Source organism: Sceloporus occidentalis, unplaced genomic scaffold (assembly GCF_023333645.1).
Source record: "Sceloporus occidentalis isolate IW3139 unplaced genomic scaffold, rSceOcc1.0.p SCAF_64, whole genome shotgun sequence".
NCBI classification, from domain to species: Eukaryota; Metazoa; Chordata; class Lepidosauria; order Squamata; family Phrynosomatidae; genus Sceloporus; species Sceloporus occidentalis.
In genome coordinates, this window is record NW_028317044.1 from 236,222 (window position 1) to 256,989 (window position 20,768).

Consider the following 20,768-nt stretch of genomic DNA (forward strand, 5'->3'; position numbering starts at 1 on the left):
GCCCTCCTCCCGCCCGCCTGCGGGAGGCGCTGGAGGGGCTGCGGGCCCAGCTGCGGGGCTCGCCTCCCTCGGTGCTGGTCGGGGTGGTGGTCCAGCCCCCTCCGGAGCAGGAGGCCCAGGCCCTGCAGCGCCTCCAGGGCCTCCTCCGGGAGACCTTCCCCGAAGGAGAGGGCCCCGAGCTCCACGTCGCCCTCTTCGCCCCCGGAAGGCCCCAGGGCGCCCTCCGCATCCAGCGCCTGGCAGCCCCCGACGGACCCCGGCCCCAGGAGCACGGTGCGTCCCCCCCTCCCCCAGGCCCCGCTGGGTCTCCCCAACATGCCACAAGCAGGGCCCAGCAGAGAAGGACTAGCTGGGGATGATGGGAGGGGCAGTCCAACACAAGGAGGGAGACCCTGAGGGGCCTCGAGGGGGGCCAGGACTAGGACTCTCTCCTTTCGAGGGCAGGAAGAGGGCAGGCCCTCCAGACCTTGCTGCCCCCGCTGCAAAGCCCAGCATAGAACGACTAGTAAGGATGATGGGAGGTGCAGTCCAACACGCAGAGTCACTTTTAATCATGAGAAGAAGAAGAAGAAGAGGGGCAGGCTTCTCTTGTCGGAGAGAGACCTGGGGTCAGGAAGGAGGAGGGCAACCCCTCTAAATGTTGCTACCTGGACTGCAAAGCCCATCAGAGCTTGGGGGATGATGGGAGGTGGTGTCCTTGCCAGCCCCTGCCCAGCCTGAAAGGTGGCCCCCAGGCAGCGGGGAAGGAGGGGTGGGTTTTCTCTGTTCCTTGCCATTGGGATTGGAGACCCCAAAAGCTAAGGGGGGTAGTAAGGCCTGCTTCCCCCCTTCTCCAGCCAGGAGTCTGTGGCCAGACAAGTCTTTCCTGATGCAAGTCTTAGGAGCAGCGCTCTCCTTTGGGACCATAGCCTACGGCAGCTACTACTTCTACAGCCACCCTCCCTTGTGAAAGGGGCTCCTCTCCCCTCCTCCTGCTCAGAGGTGAGTGGCCCTCGGGAGGAGCCTTAGGACTCTCTCTTAGGGAGGCTTTCTTGGGAGGCAGCGGGGAGAGGAACACGGCTGAGTGGTCTGGAAGCTCAAGGCAGGAGGATGCGGAGGGTGGTGGAGGGCCACCAATGTCTTGAAGAGAGACAAAGGTGCCCAAAAGGGGGCCATTATGCCCAGTGGGCACCAAAGGAGCTGGGCACTGACCACCCTGACGCTCCCTCAGTGCCCTTCCGGCCCAAAGGGCACTTGATGGTCCAGAGGCTGTGAAGCCAGCTCACTGACCGACTGTGTCCAGACTCAATAAAAACAGTTTAAAGCAATGAGAACAGTTCAACAAAACCAGTGTAAAACAATGAGAGTAATTCCATCTGCCCCCAAATGCCATGAGACAAGCGGACACTGCAGACAGCACCGGAACCACTAGAAGGCCCTTTCAAAGCGCTCACCTCCCCTGGTCTTGGTGGGATGCCAGAGGAGTGGGTCCCTGGGTCTCTCCCCAAATGGTTCAGCGCATGGTTGTTGTGCGCAGGTTGTGTTAGCTCTCGCGTTTGTGCCTTGGATTGCTGCGCTTGGCTGCTCTCCTCCTTCCCTTCCTCTCTCACGCAGCGTGTTTTCCTTTCTCTTCCAGATCTCTTCCTTGTCTGGAGTTTGATCTGTCATCCAAAATAAACGTTTTAAAAAAGAGAGATCAATGCTCTGTATGGATAAATGGACCTGGGATGCTCTCCTTCCGTGGCCAGAGTCCCATCAGGAGGGATGCTGAGGGCCAGGGGGGCTCAGCTGGCATGGAGCCACAAGATTTGAGGTTGCCAACGCCCAACCGGAGGACGGAGGACTCAGGAAGAGCCCCTCAGACCTGGAAGAATGGGCAAAATGGCTACCAAACAGCCTTCAGCGCGAGTCTCCAGGGTCAATGTCTTTTTCCAACATAGTTCAGTGGGTGTCCTTTGGGGCTCCTCCATGTGGTCCACAAGCATCACTTCCACCTGCTTCCTGCTCTAACTGCTAGGCAGGCTGGACATCAGGTGGCTCCTGGGAGTTGTAATCCAGCACATGATGAGGATAAATGATGGTTAACTTTACTCATACCCTGCCTTTGCCCCCAAAGTGGGGCTCAAGGCGGCTTACAATTTAAAGCAATTTAAAACAAGCATAGAGCCAGCAGTGGTTTGTAGGGCTATGACTCTGGAGACCAAGGTTGGAATCCCTGCTTGAACATGAAAAACGCATTGGGTGACTTTGGGCAATTGGTCACACTCTCTCAGCCTCAGGGGAAGGCAATGCCAAACCTTCTCTGAACAACTTGCTAAGAAAGCCCCATGATAGGTTTCCCTTAGCATCTCCATAAGCTGGAATTGACTTGAAGGCACACAACAACGCAGCTAAAACACACACACATGACCAACAAAAGGACAACTAGGAAGGAGCCATTTTGTCTTCCCATGGGAGGGAGTTGCAAAGCCCAGGGTCACCACCGAGAAGGCCCTGCCTTGTATCCTCCCAACTCTGTCCACAAAGAGGGTGGGTTGAAAAGAGGACTTCTCTTGGGGGGGTCCCGGAGTCCGGCAAGCAGACCTGTGTCCGCACCTGGAAGGTGCCCACTCCCCCACGGTGGCAATGGTTGAGACCCCTGCCAAGAGAATGGCCCTGGCAGAACCTTGGCTGCTAACAATGTCCCAGAAGGTTCTAGAAGGGCCGAGGTTGGCAGTTGGAAGCCAAGCACTTGGAGGGCAGAGACTCCAGCCGGAGGACCCTCCCCAAGATGGCCTACCCCAGCCGAGGGCTGCTGAAAGCAGCCATGGGGCACTACTTGACAGAGAGTGCCAGGACGGCACTCGAAGCCCTGGAGCCGGAGGAAGACGTGGTGGATGTGAGCGACAAAGTGGGGCGGAAGGGGCTTTCGGGGGGCATGGCTGGCAAAGAGGGGAGCCTTGTGTGCCTCCCGCTCTCCCCAGAGAAGGCCCAAGGTAGTTGGACCTTCTTCCCAAACTGCCCCTGGATTGCTGCTCCTTGAAAGCGGGCCAAGACCCGGAGCGGATTCACTACCCCACTGGCCAGGGGTCACAGCAATGGCTCTCCGTGGGGCTCTCTCACAGCAGCAGAGGCCTTGTCCAGAATTGATGCCAGCCCCATTTTTCTTGGAGGAGAACAACGTCCAGAAAATGTTTCCTGGATCCTGGAAAACATCACCCCAAAACAGGCTTATGTTCACATCATAATTCTCTTCTCTTAGGGTTGGAGGCTTTTCAATGTCCAGTTGGTTGTGTGATGCCTCTGGCCCAGCTTCCATGAAGGGCATCAGGAAAAATTGGGTTTTGGAGGGTTAGAAGACTGTCCCGTCTCCTGCAATTCTTTTGGGGTGGCGAGAAGACAAGGAGGACCTGTGAGGCATCAGTATTAAGTCCGGTCTTCGTTTTGTCTTCTCGCCTTCTTCCTTTTCAGCTGGGCCCTGGGAAACAGATGCCAACCGTGGGACCCAACCAGATCCTGGACATGCCACTTTTCACCAAAATCCCATTCCTTCCTGGCTCCAAAACCATGTTCTACACAACAAACCTAGGAGAAAAGGTGAAGGGACCACACCAAACTCTTGGGCGGATGCCATGTTCCTTGCGGGCAGAGAATCCAGGGAGAAAATACGGATGCAAGGAGGGGAACCCAAAAGCCAAAGCGAGGAAGGGGGCTTGACCTCCCCTTCCTAGCCTCCCTTCCATCTCTGGAGACCTTTCACAATTAAGCACTAGTCTTGGGGGTCTTTTGCATCCATTTGTGTCGGGGTGAGGAAAGCATGGCCTCAGAACTTATTTCGGTGGTTGCCAAAGTTGTCTGGTGACCTCCAAAGACCCTCAACCCAATATATATCCTCCAGAACCACCCGATTCTTTTGCAAAAGGAGAAAGAGTGTAAGTCGAAATGAATGCTATGATAAGACCCCCTCCCCAAATAAAACACCCCACAGAACTGGAGACCCTGCCCCACTGCCAAAGGAGGGTCCCGGCTGCTTCAGGGGAAGGGTCTGCCTTTGGGATCCCCCTTAGCTGACCTCTGTTGTGTGTTGCGGTTGTGTGCCTTCCAGCTGTACCAGCCATCAGCCACCTTTGACCTGAACGACCCCTATTGCAAAATCATGGCCCCCAAATACAAAAGCCTCCATGACCCCCACTTGCGCGCCTACTACAAGCGGAAGGACAACCTGCGGAGGCTGAAGAAGGCCGGCTACATCACCGACAAAAACAAAGTCAGTTGGGGGCGTTCTGGGCTTTCTTAGGGCTGCCTCGTCCCCCAAAAAAAGTCTCCCTTCCCTCAAAGTCTATGGGGCAGCCAATGAAGGAGGGAGAAGGGTTACCTAAAAACAAAACTAAATGGTTAGATGACCCTTTGGAGTCCCTTCCAACTCTGTTATGATTTAATGATATCCTTGGTGATATAGGATATAAATATTGTAACCACCAACAATGGTCCCTTTCAGTTCTATGATTCTGTATTGGAAACACTTGTTAAAGGGCTTGATATGTTTTTAGCCATTAGAAAACAGGTTCTCGTTGTGCTGTTTAAATTGGGCTGGTTTTACTGCATACCGTCCTTTGACTTTCAGAAAGAGGGTAGGATGTAAATGTTCTGGTTAATCACTGCAATATTAATGTAAGGTTAGAGACGTTGGCACGCATGAAGCCAGCGCCTCGGTCCAACTGGGGACGATGGTCATTGCCTTCCTCCCGCAGGTTGTGTGTACTTTGAAGGAGTTCAATGAATACAGGCAGTACTTGACCTCTCTCAAGCTGGAGTTTGAGAAACACTACATAAAAGAGCAAGTAAGTCCCGGATCCCTTCGTCCGGCCGGTCCTTGGCTTGAGGTTTAGCAAAATGCTCCAAACGGCCCACAGTCAGCATATCACCAAACTGGTTTGGCATTGCTGGCCTTCCAAATGTCCCAGTTTGGCAGAGACCACCCTGGGCCCACCTCAAGGGATGTGACCCTAAAAGCGGACCCCAGCCGCTGCCGCAGACCCCTGACCAAGCTTCCCTCCTTGCCTCTGCCTCCCAGAAAATGTTGGAGAAGCAGATAACCAAGCTCCAGGAGCCCAACGTTCTCCCGGAGGGGCTGGACAGCTCCAAATATCGCGACTGGCTGCTGAAGGAAGAGCGACCAACCATCCAGGAGCAGGAGGCCGTGATGAGGAACAGGTGCGGACGGACAGATGGGGGAAAGAGATGGGGCTTTGTGTTGCCACCCCCCACAAGGTGGCTCCTGGGGGTCTTTGGGGCCTCTCTTTGGCCTTGTCTGCATGGGCCAGAAGGCCCATCTCCTCCTCTTCTGGTGTCTTCTTGTTTGGACCCCAATTCTGATCCAACATCTGGCACCTTCCATGCCGGAACCAGACTATACCAGCCTTAAAATGGAATCACACCAGTTGCCCCAGTTCTTCCAGGACGATCCAAAGCCCTCTGTTTCCTCGCCGCGTTGGCTGTCCATCCCATTGGTGCGCCCACCATGGCATCAGGTCACCCAGCATGGGACCATCGCTGGTCCAGCAGGAGATCCTTGGGGACAGCCATGGCTATTTTCTTTTTCACTGTTGCGGCGGATGATGGTGAAAAAGCACTGGTCATTTTCTGCTGTTGCCGGGGGCAGAAATATCTGTCTTTTCTCAGTGAGGTCAAGGAATGGAAATGGTGAATATTCCTCTCCTCCCTAACTCTGTCCAGCTCCTTCACTATGGCTATTGTTTTTGTATGTTTTTAACTCTATTGTACTTTATTTTAACTGGTCAGCTGCCCTGAGTCCCAGTCTTGGGGAAAGGCTGGCTAGAAATATAGCTAATAATCAATCAATCAATCAATCAATCAATCAGTCAATCACCTTGGCTGGTGGCCCCATCCTGAAGGCTGAAAGGGAGGAGAAGAGGGTCTGAAGAGGTCCTTGTGTGCCACTCTGACCTCTTTCCCCTCTTTTCCTTTGCAAACCCAAAAGGTATTTAGAGTTGATCAACCAGGAGCTGGAGAAACTGGAGCAGCTGGCGGAAGAGAACCGGCGGCTCTCCTTGTCTCAGGATGACAAGAAGCAGCAGGGGCTGGAGAAGAGGAAGCAGCTCCTCCTGCGCAAGAAGATGGAAGAGGTGAGGCACCAAAGGGCTTTGGGAGATGTGGCTCCGAGGCACCCACAGCGCCTGGATTCCTGCACCCCGAATTATGTGCCCTCACTGCATGGGCTCACATGGCCCTGGGGCAGTGCGGATGGAGATTTCTGCATCAGTGAGGTGATGAATCCAGTCCGGCTTTTAAATTCAGATGTGTTCTCCAAAGCACTGGAGCTATTTGAGGCATCCAAAGAGCTCCTTCTAGCAATGCTGCCCATCTGTCACTGTTCTCTATACATCTCTGTGAATCCGTGGCCATCCCAATGCATTGCCCTGGCCCTGGTGGCCAAGCTAAAACACCTCAATGGAGGGCTTTGGCCATCTCCATCTTTGTTGGGGGCCTGTCCTGCAGCCGGAGAAATAGGGAGGGAGTGGTCCTTTTAATAATGAACAAATCTTCTTCCCATAGCCCCCTGCTTCTCCGTTTCACATCCCACTGAAGGCCTGCCCTGGGCACTTTGACGGCCATTGACTCTGCCACCAAATCTTCCCTTTGCAGGAGTGGCGGAGGAAGGAAATGCTACTCCTGATGAAAATCGGGGACGATGTCAAGCGAGAGGCGAGGATCGAAGAGCAGCGGCGGAAAAGCAAGGAGGAGAAGCTGAAGAAGGTGAGAGGCTGAAGGGTGGCCAAGGTTGGAGGCTGGTTGGGAAGAGATGCAGTCCAGAGACATGGCCTTCCCACCATGTTGTGTCCTGTGGTCCATCCCTGAATGCCACGCTGGCAATGGAGGAACAAGACTCAGCCTCTGCCCGTTGGCCTCTTCCTTGCAGAAACAAGCCATGCTGGAGAAGAAGATGGCTTACCACCTGAAGAAGATTCAGGAGAAGTTCCAGAAGGAGGGCTTCCTCCCTCCTGACCAGCTCTTCCGTGTAAAGGCGCCCGAAGACCACGGTCTGCCAGCCAAAAAGCTAGGTAGGGTGAGAGGTGGGTGGGATGGCTTCCAGGGTGCATCTTTCTCTTCCTTTCCCTTCGCTCCTTTGTGTTTTTCTACACACCTTTCCCACACTTTGCTCTGCACTGGTTGTGCCAATGGGGCTGAGGTGTGGGGTGGCCTATGTGACTGTGGGCTGCCACTCTCTGTGTAATTTGCTGTAATACCCATTGACCTTTTGGCAGTCCATGGTATTCCTAGAAATGTAAGCAGCCAAAGCACCAATACCCTCTTTTAACGTATCAATGAACAGCCCTTTAGATCAATAAAGAGATGGGAGGATGCCCAGTCCCTTCCAGTGTGGGGCTTTTGGGGGGCTGATGTGAGGAGCCCACTCCATCCGTTTTCACATCTGAGGGCACTTTCTGTTCCCAAAGCGTCTCTGGCGAAGAAAAGCATGGAGCTTCGCAAGAAGCCCCCAGCCTCAGAGAAGAAGCCAAGCGGCCCCCTTGGCGAGAAAGGAGGGGAGCTCCCCAAGGGTAAGACGCCTTCAGAGGCCGACTCAAGGAACTCTAGTCCCCCGACCCAAATAAGATTGCCAGGCTTTCTTTCAAGGCAGAAAGGGTGCATGACTCTGAGCATATGCAGAGTTTATTTGGCTGAGAGAGAGAGAGAGAGAGAGAGAGAGAGAGAGAGAGAGAGAGGCGATAAGTGGCTGAGGGGTGCAAAGGCTTTAGCTGCTTTCTCTGCTCCTGGCTCTCAGCATCCTTCCGATTCGACATGCAGGCCACATAAGAGGAATACATTCTGCGTATGCTCAGAGGCACATTTTAAGCCTTGAGGCCTGTGGTGCCTCTAGCTAGGCTTTGCATTGACCTGGCAGTGGCCACTCTGGATGGGGCCTCTGTATGTTTGAACTTCTCTGTTGGAGCTTGGGGAGGGATTGGATGTGGGACAGCCCTGTTCCTCTGCCTTCTCTGGGGTCTTCCTGCAACCCACTCCTGGCCCCAGCCGTCTGACTCAGGCAACCTGGCCTGGAGTCTCCGCACAGCCACTGGCCAAGGCCTTTGGTGCTCAGCCTGCTCTTCTCCTCTTCTCCTCCCAGCAGGAGGAAAAGGAAAAGGACAAGGACGAGGAAGAAGAGGCAGTGTGTTGGAGCTGCAAAGCCAGGCTTCCCTTCCCAAAGCCAAGGGGGGCACGAAGGAGTCGCTCACGGTGCTGGTGCCCTCGGCGAGTGGGGAGGCGCCAGTCCCAGACACGTCCGCCCCATCCTTGGAGGTAAAGGACCCTCAACTGGGGCTGGAGGTTGACCATTGGAGGGTGACCACTGGAAGCGATGGAGGACCACAGTAGTGGCGAGGGGGACACAGCCTTCTCTATGGTGCATCATTTACTTTCTTATGACTGTATGCTTTACAGCTGGGACAGCCTGATGACTTACTCTTTATCTCTTCGTCCTTTAACCAGTGCCCTGTATCCAAAAGATTCCAGGGTAGCTTCCAAAGAAACATTATTGTTATTGTTTATGATGAGCACGGCTGCATTTAGTGGTCTGTTCATTTAGAACAGTGGTTCCCCAACTGGGCTCCTCCAGATGTTTTGCACTTCCCAGAATTCCAAACTAGCAAGAGCTTCTGGGAGTTGGAGTCCAAAACACCTGGAAGACTAAAGTTTGGGAAGCACTGATTTAGAACCTTTGGGAGAAAAACAAAATAGACTTTTTTTTTAAATAAATGAATTAAAACTTCCCACTCTTATTCTAAGCCCAAAAACCGGATCCACTCTGTTTTTGCAAAAGGACCGTCCTCTTGAATCTTGTTTTGCAACCTTAACAGATGCAAAAGGAAAAATGGGGAGAGGAGTGAAAAGGAAGAAAAGAAGAAGCCGTTTCCCACATTAATATTGCATTAAGTTTCCTTTCCTTGGTCTCCCCTCCTCTTCCTCTTCTTTTGCCGTTCCTGTTTTCTAGCAAGGAATCGATCAAAGTGAGAAAGACCCGAGCAAGACGGAAAGCCAGGACTTGGAGCCAGGTAACGGGAGGCCAGGGAGGAATGGTTTATTTCTAGCCTGTTAAGGAAACCTGTGCAATTTGAACCTTGCAATTTGCCTAAGGTCGCCCCTGTTTCACGGCTGAGCTGGGACTCAAACCCTGGTCTTCAGAATTGGGGTGCAGGCAGCCCTCGGACCCCGATGCCAAACTGATCCCCAACAAAACAGGTCCAGTACGTTGGATCACTCCTTTCAAGACAAACACAAATTGCAGCCTCCCCACAACAAGTCCCTATTGGTACTCATGTTTCCCTTGCGATTCAACAGAGTGGCCTTCTACTGGGCAGTCATGCCCCCTCTCTGCTTTTTGGGGTCCCAGACAACCAGACCATAATCGTGAGAGAAAGAAGTCAGCAGAGATTCCTTTCTGGAATTGCTGGCAGGTTTCCCCTTTTCTTCCCACTGCTGGTTTGGGAGGGAGATCCGATTCACCCGCCTTGCAGAAGCCTTGTGCAAACACATCAGTAGAAACCAGCATTAGAAAAGCAGATCCTACCATGCCTATGAAGAAATTATTTGTTCACTCTTCTATGCGCATTTCCCTGGACTAGGCAAAGGTGAACAAGGGGGCTCAAGGGGGCCATATGGGTTCCTAGGGATCCATATAGCAGTCAGATCCTGAACCTGCATCTTTGAGATGAAGAGATGGATGGGGATCTATAGCGTTAAATGCAAGGCCTCGAAATGTCAACATTTGGCTAAACGAATGACTAAGAAGTCTGAAAACCCTTTGGCATTATGCTGACAATTTGGCCATTCTCCCTTTGCTAGGACAGAATCACAGCCTGGGGCTGTTTTTGCACAGAAATGGACAAAAGTTCAGTTAATGCCGTATTTTAATGTGCTGCCTCCAAGCCCTGTGACAAGGCTAGCTTCACCCTTGAGCATTTGCATCAGGTATCCTACCTTATCTCCCCTTGTTCTTCTTTGCAGCGGGAGGACCTCTCCCTTCCAAGACCAGCGGCAGCAAAGGTTCCTTAACCTCCGCCAAGGAGGACGTTTCCATGGCCAGCAGCACTGTCACCAACAACCTCCCGGTGATGGAGGCCGGGTCCAGCGTGGCAGAAAACGCCACCGACAAAGTCCTACCCTCGACCTCCGTTGGAACCATCAGCAACGAGGGGGCAGTCTCCGCTTGCGGATCCACCGGCTGCGGGAGCAAGACCTCGTGTTGCGGATCAGCCGGTTGCGGAAGCAAGACGTCTTGTTGCGGGTCTGCTGGTTGTGGAAGCAACAAGTCTTGCTGTGGGTCAGCCGGCTGCGGAAGCAACAAGTCTTGCTGTGGGTCAGCCGGCTGCGGAAGCAACAAGTCTTGCTGTGGGTCAGCCGGCTGCGGAAGCAAGAAGTCTTGCTGTGGGTCGGGCGGCTGCGGAAGCAAAGGCTCTTGTTGTGGGTCTGCTGGGTGCGGAAGCAAGGCCTCCTGCTCTGGCTCTGGTTGCGGCTCTGGAGGGTGTTGCAGCAATGGCAAGTGCTGCGGCTCGGGCGGATGCGGCAGCAACAACAGCAAAGGAACTGGAGACTATGATTCAAGTGGCAGCAGCAAGCAAGGAGCCAGCGGGGGACCCAGCAAGCTCCCATTCACCTCTTCGGCAGGTGAGTCTCCTTCTCGGGTGGAAGGTCCATCATCTGGGGCCGGGAGGAGGCCTAGAATGAACAAGACCAGGAGAAAAATCCATAAAGGGACCCTTTTTTGGTTTTGGAGTATATTAAAGATTTCTTCTGGGGGTGGCGAGAGAGGAATCAGGGGGCTATGCAATGCTGAATCTGGAAAAATAATTCTCAGCTTCTAAAATCATACCAATGATACCAGTAGTATTTTAAAAAGGGCTGGCATCTTGCTGAGCACTTACACTATTATCACAAGGTGGACTTATCCAATCTAACTGCTAGGGATCCATTTTTAAGACTCAAAGGTAATTTATTCCTAACCAACAACAAAACATATTAAAAGTGGCCACAGATAAATGTACCCAAATGGGGAGTGTAAGTATCTAGAGAGTGCGACAGGAAGTCAACAAATCTAGACCAGGTCATTTGAAGAGGGATCACAAACGCAATATCAAAGCCCCAAAGGAGGAAGCAAAGCTATTCCCAGGTGCAATGGCATGGATCCAAGTATAAATATGGGTCAAAGAGGTCCAGATCTGGGGCTGCCAAAAGCCAGGAATTCCTTCCAGGAAGGCAAGGAGGAGGGTGACTTTGATTTCCACAGATCTGAGAAGGTCCTGCCTGGCACCCCTGCCAAATCTTCCTCTAAAGTGGGCAGATCTGAAAGAAGGAAGGAGGAGATCCCTAAGAAGAGCCTAACAACTGGACAGCCTTCTGTAGGAGAGGAGGATCCTTCCAAGACAATAATAGCATCATAGAGTTGGAAGGAGCCTCCAGGGCCATTTACTTTGCCCACTGCTATGCATGAATCCACAGCCTGGACCCAAAATGTGTAAGGCTTCAGAGCTCACAACCAGTCTTTTCTTCCCTCCCTCCCTCCCAGGAGTGGCTGCATCCCATCAAAGTCCCATGAAGCCTTCCACCAAAACAACCATGCCTTCCCCCATCACCACACACACCGTCAGCGAGGCCTCTGGCAAAGGGAAGCAGAAGAAGAAAGCCACCTTAATGGTACAAAGTGGGGACACCCCAGTGTTTAAAGAGCGAGAAATTGCTGCCTTCATACGGGGGGGGGGGGGGTCAGAAGGGCCAAAATGGGGTGTTTGGGGCTGCAAGGATGGCACCACGGGGGAGCAGCCACCCCAGAAAAGGGGCGCTACAACTGTGGTGTGACAGTCCGCAAAAGGTAGAGCTAACTTTGGCGAAATAAAAAAATATATCCAGAGTTTCTAATGTTTATGTTTTAACTGTTCTCTCTTTGGCTTGTTTGCTTAAAAGTTTTCCCAGAGTGAGCCAGACTCTCAGCCCAAAGAGAGGAGCTCCGGCAAGAAGAGGCGAGGAGATAAGCATAAAATAGGTACGGGGGTCTGCACAGGGAGAGGGCAATGGGGTAGGAGGGCCATGGGATTTTGGGTTGGGGGGCTTCTGCATTCGTGTAGAAATTTATATGTACCATCTGGACAAGCTCCATTTTCCCCATCCCACGCCGCATGGAAAACCAAAGCAAGCCACCAAACTGCAGGAAGTGCAACCTCAGCTCCCAATCCCTTTAATGCTTTCAATGCTTAATGAAATGGCCAACCATCCCCTCCCAGGAGCAGATGGGGGGCACACAAACACTGGCAGACCCCTGGCCCAATGGTACCCCACATCAACCCTGGCATCTCCCTCCTCTTCCAGAGCATTTGGCCTCGACATCCCAGGACAATGATTCCGAGTCATCGTATTCAGCGTACCTTCAGTGTCTGCTCTCAAATGCGTAAGGGCCCTGAAAAGACCCTCCCAAAAAAACCCCAAGGTCCCTAAGGGGGTTCCATGGCTGAACAAGAATATGAGCCCTGGTTTCCCAGAGTGCTGGCTGCTCAGCAAAGCAAAACCCCCATTGACCTGGCTTGAAAAATGTGGTATTGATGTTTCCAAGTGGGGTGAGTCTCTTGGATTGTCCCCAAAATGATGGAGGGGCCCAACTTTAGGCCTGGGTAAAAGTAGGTTTCTCTGATATCTTCCACTGACCTATCTTGCCTCCTTCCCTCCATTGCAGAGACCAGACGGCACTGCGAGAGAGCCTGAAAGGAAAAGTAGGTTCCTCCATTGATTTGTTGACACATTTTGGGGACTCTGGGCATTCCCCCAAAGCTCATCCTGCTGAGCCCCAAATGCTGAGAAGGAGCCTTAGGGGGCAATGAGACATGTCCAAGGAAATCCATTCCCCAACTGGACCCCACTTCTGCCCCACGGAAGCTCAAAGGAGGGTTGAAACACAGGTGTGATATGGGCTCCCCATGGGTTTTCCACTCCAGCAGGACAAATAGCAACTTGGGGTGACTGGTTAGGAAGAGGTTCCAGATAAAAAGGCATAAACAGCAACAAATGCTAGAAATCTACAGAATTCAGGCCATTATTTCTAAGTATGGCTAGAACCCACACAAACTATTAGCCATCTTAAAATAATCTTAAATACAGAAATAATAAAGAGCCATTTTTACAATCTGTTTCTCTCTGCCACCACTTCTTCTGCTTCCTCCCCAGGTCTCCGTTTCGCAGCTGAACGGCATCATCCAGAACATCATGACTTGGGTGGTGTCGGCCGTCACAAGTATCCTCTACCCGGCCCTCACCAAATTCGAGGAGAGGGTCCGGACGCGGGTCTACACCATTTCGGAGGAGTCCCTTCTCTCCTCGGACAACTCCAGCAGCTGCAGCACTTGCAATGAGGACTTCTATGAGGCCTATGGGACCCTGCCCTCCCTCTCCACCCGCAAGGTCAGCTTTACTGACTCCAGCCTGAAGCCCGCCACCAGCACCCCCAGCGAATTCCAGGCCCCCAGCGGGAAGCCCACCTCCCTGCTCTCCTCCAAGTCGTCCTTCACCTCCTTCACCAAGAGCACCCACCTCTCCTTGGACGGGGACCTCTTCAAAGGGAAGTTCAAGCGAGGGAAGACGGCCATCTTCTTCTCCCCAGCCAAGCACGGCGGGATCCTCTCCACCAGAGCCAGAATGCAGAGCTCCAAGTCAGACAGCCACATCTTCGAGATGGAGAAGGCTCTCTCCGAAGCTGCCGAGAAACCGGTGGCTTTGCACCACGGCAAACGTGGCAAGAGCGCAGCGTTGAGGGGGCTCTTCCCCAAATCGGACACCACGACTGCCACCGCTGGCGCCACCACTACTACTGACACAGAAGGACTGCCTCCCACCGGAGGGGACCACAAGCCGCCCCGCAGCCCCTTGGCCCCAAGAGAGACCCTCAACCTGAGGGACCTTAAGTGCATTTTTGCTGAGCTGAAGCCTCCCTTGTCCAAGATCACAGCTCTTGTTCTCAATGACGTTTTTAAGAGGATCTTGGGGGACCTGGGCTGCACTGCGTCCACCATCTCGCTCTCGATGGAGGTCCTCCTGGAGTCCATCTCTGAGAGCATCCTGGGCAGCCATCCCGGCGGTTCCCCTGAGGCAGGATCCGTCTCCCGGATTGCCAGTTTCGTTGCCAGCGACCTTGTTGAGAACATACTGAGCAAGCTCCAGGCCACAGCCCAGAAGAAATACGTTGAGATGGTTTCCAGAGAGGAGTTCTCTGCAGAGTGCAGAGCTATGTATGCGGTGGCCGCAGGCAAATGGACAGCCCCAGACCCGGCCTCATGGAGAGCTCGGGTGCCTTTCTCCTTGGAGTCAACGCATGGCATGGCTGAAGAAATCCTTCATTTCATTCTCGACAAACTGAAGGTTTTTGCTCTCTCGAGCCAAACCAAAGTCTCCCAGTTCGAACTCTTTGCCAAGATAAAAGCTATTGGCATTCCTCTCGACCAGTTTTATGCCGCCATCCCGCCACATACCGTGGAGTCTGAAGCCGCAACCGCAATCGTAAAAGACACAATCCGGAAGATCGTTTCCAAGACGGTGGCTTCGTCAGAGACAAACATCCTCCAGTATGTGGAAGAGATGATTAGCAGCATCCTCAGCTACATCCAGAGGCAACTGAGTCCCGAAGGAAGCCTTCCAACCCGAGAGAGTTCAATTATCCTCCAGATCATTAATGATGTCTTCAACAACTTAAGCACAGAAAAACTCAGGGGGATTTTTCCAGCAGCAAAACCCAAAATGCAAGGAGAGGCTGGAAGCCACGAACCTCCTGCTGTTCCTGATGCAAAAGGAACAACGGTGACCACCACAACCCTCTTTTCAGCAGAGAAAAGGATGAAGACTCCACTCTCTCCTGTGAACGTCCCTGGGATGGTCATTTATTCGGAAGCAGAAGTCAAGGGAAAAGAGAAGAAGGAACCCGATGGGACATTATCCTCTGTCAACAAGGAATGCAAAGTCTTGGTCACGGAAGAGGCTCAGGACAAAGTCAGATATGAAAGTTTTGGCCTTGAGACCCGAGAGAGGAGCAGGTCGCACCCAAAGCCGGTCGTCCAAGGAGAAGAGGGATTTCTGGACAAAGACAGGAAGGTGGAACCAAGTCATTTGGACAAAACCGAAAGGACTCTGGATAATTTTGTGCAGGAAGCCATCTTTTGTTCTGTGGAAGGCCACCAGACGGTGACACGTCCTGCTGACCCCAAGTCCGGAGATTGGACTTTAGAGAAGGCCTTGAAGAAACTGGAGGAAGACTTCAAGGAGGAAGAACAGTCTCCCATCATCCCGATTGTGCGGAAACTCCTAAACGAAATGTTCCAGCATGTTTGGGTGGAGCAGCCCATCTGGCCCCCCAAAACACCCCCTTGCTCCCTCGCCCACCTAGGCCTCAGCCGGCAACCACTGGAAGGGCAGCCGGCCTTCAAAGGCTCACAGGCTCCCGTCTCAGAGGCGGACGTCAGTGCCTTTGCCGGTGATCTGGTGAAGACAGCGTTCCAGACGATCTCCCGTGCCACACAAACAGACCCTCAAGATGCCATCAGCAGGCATCCCAGCCTCGTGATCACTGACATCCTCCCTCTCAAAATCCCCGGAGAGGCGGGCAAAGCTCTCCCAACAGTCCACTTCAAGGACCCAGAGATGGGTGCGGAGCCAGGAGGGCAGCCGCAAGGAGGAGCAGAGGCCCCTGCCAAGGATGCCACTGAAGAGGCAACCAAGGAGCAAACCCTTTCCTCCAGACCAGACCTAGCGAGTGATCTGGTGCAGACCTTCATGACCAAACTGGAGTGTTTTGTCACGTCCAAAGTGGAATCTCAGTTGTGCTTGGATGTGCAAAACCTGAAGACTTCTATGAGTTCGGACTTCTCCTCGACCATTCAGCAGGAGCTGAGACGAATCCTGGCGAGCCCACAAGGCTGTTTCCCCAGCTGCCTAGAAGATATCCTCAATGCCTGTGGCAGCTCCACACTCACCGAGAAGGAAAAGGGCGAACACGGGCTGCCATTGTCGTATTCGCAGTTGAAATCCTACGCCCAGGAAGTGGCCCGGATGTTGCTGAAAACCCTAAAGCAGGGGTTGGATAGAGAGGTGGAGAAGATCCCAACCCCGCCGGTCGTCTTCTCCGAGAGCATTGCTGCTAGCCAGATTGTCACCATGGTTTTCACTGTCATTGCTCCCCGTGAATACGAGTGTGAAGAGGGCTTTCCACGGGGCTTGCCGTGCAAAGAGAGTGTGCTGGAAAAACTCCTCCGGAAGAATGTTACCTACAAGAGAGAGCTCCAGATCCAGATCCAGAACACTGTTGAAACCTTTTTGAATGAAATTTACCAGACCATCATGCTAGATTTGGGTGGCCCTTCCTCAGCCAGGCCAGGGGGCTCTCAGGTTTCTAAGGAGACCGATGACAGTACCTCAGCAGTTCTTTCCAAGCCCACGGTGGTGAAGTCGGACGTTTCGGTGGTTTCGAGCGACTTGGTGGATATCGTGCTCAAAGACCTGAGTTCTGGTCTGGCGGCTGCATTGCATAAGAAGGGCCCTCTCTCCACCCGGCTCCAGTCTCTCCTCTTTGAACTCATCCAGAGGACCGTGGAGCCTGTCACACTCTTGACCGGCCAAGGAGCCAAGGCTGGGCACAAAAGCCGCTTTCCAGACTTCGAGAGTGGGAGATACCAAGTCTCAGGACGGTTGAAAGGCGATAGTAGCTCCGGCAGAATAAAAATGGGTGAGGATGGTACTAAGCAGATTCCTGAGCTGAAAGACTTCTCCCCCGAAGGTATTACCAAATACTTGGTGGACAACATTGTCCTGAGGCTGGAGAAGTTTGCCCAGGAGAAAGTGGAAATGGAACTGGCTCTGGCCATCCAGCAGCAGGAGACTCATGCCAACTACGGCCAGAGAGCCAAACTGGCCGTCCAGGACTCCCAGTCCAATCTCAGGCTGTGTGCCGAGAAGCTGACCTGCACCATTCTGAAAGTCATCCAGAAGGACCTCGAGCGGGAGATGCTCTCCTGCCAGAACATCATCCCCTACGAAGAAAACGCTTCTGCCAACGAAGTCATGAATGACCTTCTCAAGATCTTGTCTGTCCAAATAGCCTTGACAGAAAACGAGGTTCACAAGAGGGTTCTGCAAAGGATTTTTAGGAGGCAGCCGGCAGGACAGAGAGGGAGGTTCCCACTGATGGCGAGAGTGGAAGATGTCCTCAATCAGGTCACCCAGAGGATCATGGGAGATCTGGGGCACTTGCCGTCTTTCAACAACGAATCCATATTTATTGGTTCGGAAACCAAGGCCTCGCGCTATCACACGTTGGCAGAAGCATCCTCCCAGGGAAACACGGGCCACGTTGCCGGAGAGATTGTGGACGGTGTCCTTGGCAAGATGTATTCCGTTGTTGTGGACACCCTCTTTAGCTCCAGTGAGTCAAAGTCAGATCCGGACAGTTCTAGCAGTGACCGGGGCCTCTTGTTCACTGACCTCATGGGGAAATCTGACCTCCAGAAGATGACTCTGGCCGTGTCACAACTCCACCCGGCTCCACAGTCCTTGGGTGAAGAACTGGTTCAGACCGTGTTGAACAAAATTGCCTGTTTTGCCGCTTCCAATTTGGAAGAGTTCCTTCCCTTGCAGACCCAACCAAGGCGGAGGATGCACATGTCACTTCAGTATGACTTGCAAGGCGGCGATGCTGCTGCAATGTGCAGGCCAAAAGTGTTCTCCGACGACTCCGAAACGTCCCTCATGAAAGTAAACCTGTCCAAATCTGACTTGACCATCTACGCCAAAGAGGTGGTGAGCAAAGTGTTGGGAAACATCATCGATGAGTTCAAAATGGAAGATTACCACAGAACCATACTGCGAGTCAACACTTTGTCCTCGGAACAGATCTCCATCGCGAGTGACCTTGTCCACTCCATCGTGCAAGACCTCCACATCACCAAACACAGCAAAGCCGATGGCCTTTCTTCCACCCAGGTGTACTTCCAGTTTGAGTCCTCCTTGAAGGGAAAGCCCAAGTCCCTGTTTTACGAGGATTTCTCCTCCTTCCTGAAGCAAGTGCTTCCAAAGGAAGGCATTTTAAGGGAAATATTTGAGCAGCAGCCCCTGACTGACGCAAATATAAACGAGAGCCTGAAAATGCTGCAGGTGGCTGAGAATATCGTCAGCGAGGTTTTCATGAGGACCCGAGACCTGGAGTCGTCCGTTTCTATCCTGAAAAGGACCCCAGGGGAACTCAGCGAGAAATTGTTCTGCTACAGCTTCAAGCGGGGCGAGGGTCCCGGACTCTTTCACAGCGATTCCCAAGCAGAGATCGGCTCGGTGGCGAGAGACATTGTGGCAAGTGTGTTCGAAAATGTGCACAAGTGCCTCATCTGCAGCATTCCCGCTCGCCCAGAAAGGGAATGTTTCCCTCCAAGGAAAGAGCAGGACGGGGCCAAAGGGTCTGTGAAAATCAAGCATCGCTTCACCCAGCCCGAATTTCCTTTTTACAATGTTTCCCTGAAAGGCGCTATGGACATGATTGACAAAATAGCTAAAGACGCCGTCGAGTGTGTCGTCCTCATGCTGGAGACATTTGTCATCCGGCATTTCAGACGAGATTTCAAATGCAACTTTTTGGAAATAGTGAAATTTCCGCTCGAAAGCCTTTCTTTTGCCCAGCTGACACGGTCTTTAGATTCCCTCTCGAACCATGTGGGAAACGTAGCGGAGACCACAATGGAGGCCTTCAGGGGTAAGCTGCAAGGGGGATCGGGGAGGGAGGCACTGCCCACCTTGGGATCGTCCCCCAATTTCATGGACTTTTCCAAACTTGGGGGCGCCATCACCAGGGAGTGCATCGAAACCGCCATCCGGCAGGTGCAGATGCTCCACTCCGAGCTGAGCGTCTATGCCAACAACGCCGTCAGCGGCATCCTTGAAATCATCAAGCACACCTTGGACCGGGAGCTGACCCATAAGGAGGCCACGCTCTTCAGCAGCTCCTCCGACAGCCTTGTCCTGAGCGAGACCATCAGCGCCATGTTGGATCGCTGCAACGAGAGCCTGACCGAAATCACCTCAGAGCTAATGGTGGAGAACCTCCAGCTGGAAATGTCTGGGCGGACATTTGCCAAAGAAAAGAGCCTCATCCAGGACTTGGTGGCCTCCCCAGCAGTAAAAACAACATCCAAGAAATACAGAAGGGTCGACCTGAGGGACAGCTTTCCTCCCATCAATGTACCTGGCATGGTGATCTACTCAGAGGAGGAAGCTGAGGTGCAGGAAGAAACCCCCTCCAAGTTTCCCTCCGTGTGGGATACCCATGCGGCACCAGACAGGGGCAGAGGTGTGCCCCTTTCCTCATCGACGCCCCGGTCAAGACCTCCCGCAAGACGTAGGCAGGAGAGAAGTTTGAGCAAATTCCGAGTAGATTTCCTGGAGGATGACTGGCTTCCCAGGGAAAGGTCTATCCCTGAGGGGAGCATTTTGGAAAAGCTGTTTAAGAAAACAGCTGAATCTGAAGTTGGCCACAGACTCACCAAAACAGGGCCACAGAGCAAAGCCGCCTCGCTTTCCCAGGCTGAGCCCATTGGAAGGGGGCTTCCATTCCACGTCCCAGAGGGTATCTGCTATTCGGCCATCTGTCCTCTGAAGCTGGGCCAGACCGCTGAAATGATCGTCGACACCCTCCTCTGTGAGTTTGGGCTGGACGACGGGGCCACGACGGTGCAGAGCAATGTCTGTGAGAGATTTTGTTCCCGTTCCCCAACGAAGGAGAAGGGTCCCCATGGCACTTCAGCCTCCTCAGCCGCCATGCTTGTGGACATAAAGAAGCAAAAGTCGAGTTTACTCAGCCGCTGGGAGAAAAAGATGAGTGACTCCAGTGAGAGGACCACCATGGATGAGAGCAGCCTCCTGTCCAAGTGGGAGAGCAAGCATTGTATCTTCAGGCCCAAGAGTCCAGAGCGGCTGAAGGAGATGGAGCTGCTGTCTTGCTCACACGTCCCAGACCCATGCGAGATCCACCTGCTGGCCAACCACATCGTCCTGAGTGTCATCAAAGAGCTCATTTTCTTCCAGCCCAAAGGTGAGTCTGTCAGGAGGGCTTGGATGGAGTCTTCTTGGGTGGGTTGGGATGGAGGGCCTTTGGGGATCCCTTCCAATTCCAAGATTAAGTGGCTTAGCAGGGAATTTCCTTCTCCAGTGATTAGCAATCAGGACCCAAGGTGGTTTACAACAAATTTAAAAACAAGGCTCAGGTAGGATCCTTATTACACAAAGGTTTAAAAAGAACAATGAAACAAACAATTTCAGGTAATGAAAAAAAATGTTTAAAGCGTATTGAAAAACAGAATTAAAAAGACAGGAAGACAGCACATGCCACTGAAGCCAATGGTGTCAATGGTTTGTTATGATGCCTAGTGGCATCCTGCCCACGTCTGTGTACTTTTCAACCATTTTCTCACAGTGATGTTCAATTGACTGAGACTTAAATCAGACTCAAGTTGCTTCAGTCACAAAAATGACACACCGATTTAGCTTGAGACTTGTATCTTTTTAGTGATTGATGCACTTCTGGCAGCAGGCAAGAGCCACCCCAAATTGTGGGGCGCATTTCTTGGAAGGGAACAACAAATGCACCAGGCAATGGTCTAAAGCTTTAGAAGGCTCCTCTGATGTGTGGTGGGGACAGGATGACAAATAAACCTCATCTCCCACCATTGCCTGGTGCATTTATTATTCACTTCTGAGAAATGCATCCTGCCTCCTTTTCCCCCCTG

At 52.8% G+C, this 20,768-nt stretch overlaps 1 protein-coding gene across 1 annotated transcript in view; it reads left to right on the forward strand.

Annotated features, from left to right (window-relative positions):
• Positions 1-209: 209 nt before the first annotated feature.
• The window catches only part of FSIP2 (fibrous sheath interacting protein 2), a 33,065-nt gene continuing 12,506 nt past the window's right edge, over positions 210-20,768 (forward strand). The window contains exons 1-18 of the mRNA XM_089493474.1: positions 210-273; positions 1,616-2,857; positions 3,430-3,555; positions 4,064-4,225; positions 4,710-4,799; positions 5,033-5,172; positions 5,960-6,104; positions 6,625-6,735; positions 6,899-7,040; positions 7,437-7,538; positions 8,105-8,277; positions 8,969-9,029; positions 9,982-10,641; positions 11,540-11,667; positions 11,935-12,013; positions 12,337-12,415; positions 12,698-12,734; positions 13,186-20,074. Coding sequence (XP_089349600.1) covers positions 2,750-2,857; positions 3,430-3,555; positions 4,064-4,225; positions 4,710-4,799; positions 5,033-5,172; positions 5,960-6,104; positions 6,625-6,735; positions 6,899-7,040; positions 7,437-7,538; positions 8,105-8,277; positions 8,969-9,029; positions 9,982-10,641; positions 11,540-11,667; positions 11,935-12,013; positions 12,337-12,415; positions 12,698-12,734; positions 13,186-20,074 — 9,232 coding nt within the window. The 5' untranslated portion in view covers positions 210-273; positions 1,616-2,749. The remainder of the gene's footprint in view (positions 274-1,615; positions 2,858-3,429; positions 3,556-4,063; positions 4,226-4,709; positions 4,800-5,032; positions 5,173-5,959; positions 6,105-6,624; positions 6,736-6,898; positions 7,041-7,436; positions 7,539-8,104; positions 8,278-8,968; positions 9,030-9,981; positions 10,642-11,539; positions 11,668-11,934; positions 12,014-12,336; positions 12,416-12,697; positions 12,735-13,185; positions 20,075-20,768) is intronic.